General features: G+C 38.0%; 1 protein-coding gene across 1 annotated transcript; it reads right to left on the bottom strand.

The window, feature by feature from the left end:
* Positions 1-3,878: 3,878 nt before the first annotated feature.
* Positions 3,879-4,712, bottom strand: LOC112456055 (craniofacial development protein 2-like). The gene has a single exon (XM_025018337.1). The coding sequence runs from the start codon at positions 4,710-4,712 to the stop codon at positions 3,879-3,881; it is 834 nt and encodes a 277-aa protein (XP_024874105.1).
* Between the last annotated feature and the right edge of the window lie 71 nt (positions 4,713-4,783).

Here is a 4,783-nt window from a genome sequence, read left to right as displayed (position 1 = left end):
GTGAGTGAGTGAGTGAGTGAGTGAGTGAGTGAGTGAGTGAGTGAGTGTTAATTTCTTCATCAATTAATATGTGAAAAAGGAAAAAAAATTTTCAATATTACAACCTTTATTCTTAAAACTATCTAAATATGAATGTCGACATTGGACATTTCTTTTATGTTGAATAACTCTTTTCTTCCTTTTATTGTTGACTCGAACTTTTACGTGATATTTTCTTTAGACATTTCGGATCATCTTATTCTTGCTTCCTAACATCGAATAAGCAAAAATCACAATTTATTTTATCCAATGACTAAATAATTCAACATGTCAAAATTAATTTAATTTTCGTGAATTTCGTATATGAACCTTCGATTGCGTATAAAAAGTTGGGTTTAGTCAACCAAATTTAAAAAAATTATATATGAAATAGGGGTAGAAGAAACCAACGAAGAGATTGGTTTTTGAGTTTCTTCTGCCAATATGTTCAGATTGTTGTAAAACGTTGAAACATCGCCTAAAAAAATGTCCGTATGTGTGTGTGTGTGTGTGTGTGCAGATTTAATGTCTGTGGTTGCTCTAACTTCCGCAAATATTGAGATATCGGGATGTTTTTTTTTAATCGATAGAATATCATTCAAAGAAAATTGGTATTAAATTTGGCGATAATCGGTAAAGGGGTTCTTTTTTAAAAAATTTTTGAATTTTTTTAGAAATGTCTGTGGTTGCTTTAACTTCCGCTAATTTGGAGATATCGATCTATTTCTAATTTTATTATATTTTTTAGTCTTTTTTACCCCTATTTCATATATAATTTTTTAAGATTTGGTTGATTAGATCCAGCTTTATACGCGATCAAAGGTCCATAATTTTGATCGCATATAAAGCTAAGTCTAATCAACTGAATTTAAAAGAATTATATATGAAATAGGGGTAGAAAAGACCGAAGTAAAAATTGTTTTTTGAGTTTTCGATGCCAATGTGTTGCTTATGTTCGAAAACGTCAAATTTAAAATTTTTGAGGATTGGTTTTGAGGATCGGCTATCCATCAAATAACTTAGGGTAGATTGAGGCGAATCGGATTAATATAAGACAATTTTCGTTAATGTTTTATTTTAAACGAGCTATTTTATCGTCCTAATTAGTAATCCGATTTGCCTCGGTCTACTTTTTAAATGACTAGACACTACAGACGCGCGCGCTTCGCGCGCGCTATTTAGCTTTAACATTATGCTATTATATAATAATCGCGACACGACGCGGGACGATTAACCTCGCGACACGACGCGAGCTGTCACATCATGACACACACGACGCACTACACGCACGAAACTCGCCACACTCCGCGATGACAATCCCTCACGGGATGAAGCAAGCTACGGCGCGGCAATCAATCGAGATAGCCAATCGGCATCGCGGAAAAGAGGCTTCAATTTTACGATACAAACGAAATTCACTCAGGTAACACGCTTTTTTTAAAAGTGGATTTATAATTTTATAACATAAAAACTATGTGTGTTTTCTTACTGTTGTCTTAACATCTTGTGTGACTTTACATTCGTGTAATGTATTTTGGTGTTATTATGTTTTAATTTTTATTTAATTTAAAATGTGTCACTTATATTATTATCGTGCATTCACGGAAAATATTACGATAGACCAATTCAGTAATATTTAATTATTAAACTTATTCTTCTAAAATAGTATATTAAAAAATAGCCAATTTTTATTCCGAAGCCGGCATGTAAAATATGCATGGTTTCTTATAATTTTTTTCACCGTAGAATCACGTGGTGATATCTGTTTGCTACCAAAGTGTAGAAAAAATAGGTACGAACCCCAAAGATGAGCCACTTATGACCTTCATTTTTCTTTCCATATGCAGTATGACTCGTCACAAAATGCTTTGATAGCAAACGGCCATATAGAATCACCACGTGATTTTACGGCCAAAAAAAAATATTAGAAACCATGCATATGACGGCTTTTTCTTCTTATGAAAGTTGGCGATCCAAATGGCCAACATAGTCTTAGATACGGTCATGCGAAAGATGTCCACTGAAGTACAGCCAAACCATCTTCTGATGTCTTTCAGCCAGAAATTTTGGCGCCTGCCGATGGATCTCTTCCCTTGAATCTTCCCTTGGATGATCAGTCGCATGAGTTCGTATTTTTCTCCTCGCATCAGGTGTCCTATATATCTCGTCTTTCTCTCCCTAATTGTTAACATGAATTCCTTCTGCTTATGCATATGGCTGAGGACTTCCTCATTGGTTATTTTATTTACCCATGATATGCGCAACATACGACGGTACAGATACATCTCGAAAGCATCTATTTTCTTTTCCATATTTGGGTCAAGAGTCCAGCTTTCGCAACCGTATAACAGGGTAGAAAATATGTAGCATCTGATCATACGGATCCTGAGGTCCAAATTTAGATCCGATCTCGTGAAGAACGTCTTCATATTCGTAAATGTTCTCCTAGCCTGCTCGATTCTTGATCTGATCTCTTTCTTAGGGTCATATAGACTGTTCCATGATGGTTCCAAGATATTTGAAGGACGAGACTTGTTCCACAGTTGCCCTCTTAATAATCAGATGTGCACGCACATGTGTCTTAAAGAAAACCATGGTTTTGGTTTTCGTAGTATTCGTGAAGAAGCCAAAGCTTTCACTGTGTCGAACTATGCGGTCCATCATGTTTTACAAGTCATGCATGTTCTCTGCTAACACAACGGTATCGTCAGCATATCTGATATTATTAATCGACCTGCCATTAATCCTGATTCCACCAGTAATTCCCTCTAGAGCTTCCTTAAAAATAGCCTCCGAGTATATATTGAATAGTAGTGGTGATAAGACGCATCCCTGCAGCACTCCTTTCTTAATGAAAGTTGTTTCCGACGTTGCTGATTCCAGTCTAACTTCTGCGGTTTGTTGCCAGTAGAGGTTTGAGATTAAGCGTATTTCTTCTCTGTCGATCCCAGTCGCTCTAAGAATCTCTATCATCTTATGATGTTTGACGCAGTCGAATGCTTTTCTATAGTCAATGAAGCATGCGAATATATTGATGTTCATGTCTCTGCATCTTTGTGTTAGTACGTTCAAGGAGAACAACGCTTCGCGGGTGCCAAGACCATTCCTGAATCCGAATTAAGTTTCGGGGGTCCAGCTGGTACTCGCATTTCCTGAAGATTTGGGTGTGAATTATTCTAAGGAATATTTTTAGAACATGAGACATGAGACTAATCATGCGATAGTCATCACAGCGTGAGGCCTGAGTCTTTTTAGACAGAGTATCAATTTGATGACTTCAGCATATACGCTGTCTGGGCCAGTGGTTTCTCCGTTTTTCTGAGCTTTTATTGCGTGGACAACCTCGTCCTTGGTAATTTTTGGGCCGCACTCATTTATGTTTTTGTCTACTTGCGGCGGCGTATTTGGTCTGTCGTCATCAAAGAGCTCCTCCACGTATCTCTTCCATACTTGCAGTTTTGCTTCCACTCCCGATTATTTCGTTGTTAGTATCTCGTAGAGTTAGAACTTGATGTCTCGGGCACGATTTGTCATTTCTTTTACTTTTTTGTGCACATTGAACGCGTCATGTTTTTCTTGAAGTACTTCGATTTCCTTGCATTTCTCATGCAAGGCAAAGACATTCATTGTTCTTTTGTCTCTCTGCATTTTCTTTTGATCTTTTTATTGATTTCTTTGTATAGCCGAGGATTTGGTTTTTGTATCCTTCTTTCGGTCATGAGCTCTAAAATTTCCGTGGTCATCCACTCCTTTTTTCTTCCTACCTCGGGGAATCCGATGTCCTGAACCTGTATCTCCGTTATGGTGGTCTTTAGCTTATCCCAGGTTCTTTCTATTTCCACCGTGGTTTGTTTCGGTCTCTAAATTTTCTTCAGTTCATCCTCGAGTTTGGAGCTCACGTGTGTCTGCATGTCTGGTTTTTGCAGCTGTCTGATATCTATCTTTTGTGGTGTTCTCGCCTTCCTGATTTTTGTAAGACATCGCATTCGGAAGTCCATGACGATTGGGTTGTGGTCACTGTTAATATCTGCACCAGGATATGTTTTTGCTGTTTGCACATATTTTCTCAGCTTCGTTCCTATTAGGATAAAATCAATTTGATTTCTTAAGATTTTTCCTCTGGCATCAGCAGGAGACTTCCAGGTGTATAATCTTCTAGGATGTTGCTTGAAGAACGTATTAGCGACAAGGAGATTATTTTTGGCGCAGAACTGGACGAGTCTATCTCCCCTAGTATTTCTTTTACCCAGGCCATACTGCCTTACAGTATCATCTTCTGCACCGGATCCGACTTTTGCATTAAAGTCACCAATGACCATGGTTAGTTCTCTTTTCTTTGTGAGCCGCATAGCTTCATCTATTTTGGAGTAGAATTCTTCCGTTTCTGCATCCGTCTTGTCATTCGTTGGCGCATATACTTGTATGACATTCAGCGCTCGGTGCGAGGTTTGCAGTTTCAGCATCATAACCCGGTCATTTAAGGGTATAAACTCTGCAACTAATTCAGCAACTACATTATTTACAAGAATGGCCGTTCCATATCTATGGTTGGTATCTGAGCCTCCAGAGTAGCATATGACAGTGTTGCTTGTTTTCTGCATGCCAGATCCAGGCCATCTAACTTCGCTGAGTCCTAATATATTGATGTTCAATCTGGACATTTCTGCTTCGACATTTGCCAGTTTTCCTGCCATGTATAAGCTGCGTACGTTCCAGGGGGCAATTCGTATTTTTTTGTTATATATTTTGGTAAATCGTAAACGGA

The sequence above is a fragment of the Temnothorax curvispinosus genome, unplaced genomic scaffold (assembly GCF_003070985.1).
Source record: "Temnothorax curvispinosus isolate PA1 unplaced genomic scaffold, ASM307098v1 QBEX01006628.1, whole genome shotgun sequence".
NCBI classification, from domain to species: Eukaryota; Metazoa; Arthropoda; class Insecta; order Hymenoptera; family Formicidae; genus Temnothorax; species Temnothorax curvispinosus.
The sequence above is the reverse complement of the archived record's forward strand: the minus strand, read 5'-3'. Positions and strand labels throughout refer to the sequence as shown.

Excerpts from the sequence above, each read along its gene's own strand:
- LOC112456055 (XM_025018337.1), bottom strand. The coding sequence starts at position 4,712 with ATGGCAGGAAAACTGGCAAATGTCGAAGCAGAAATGTCCAGATTGAAC.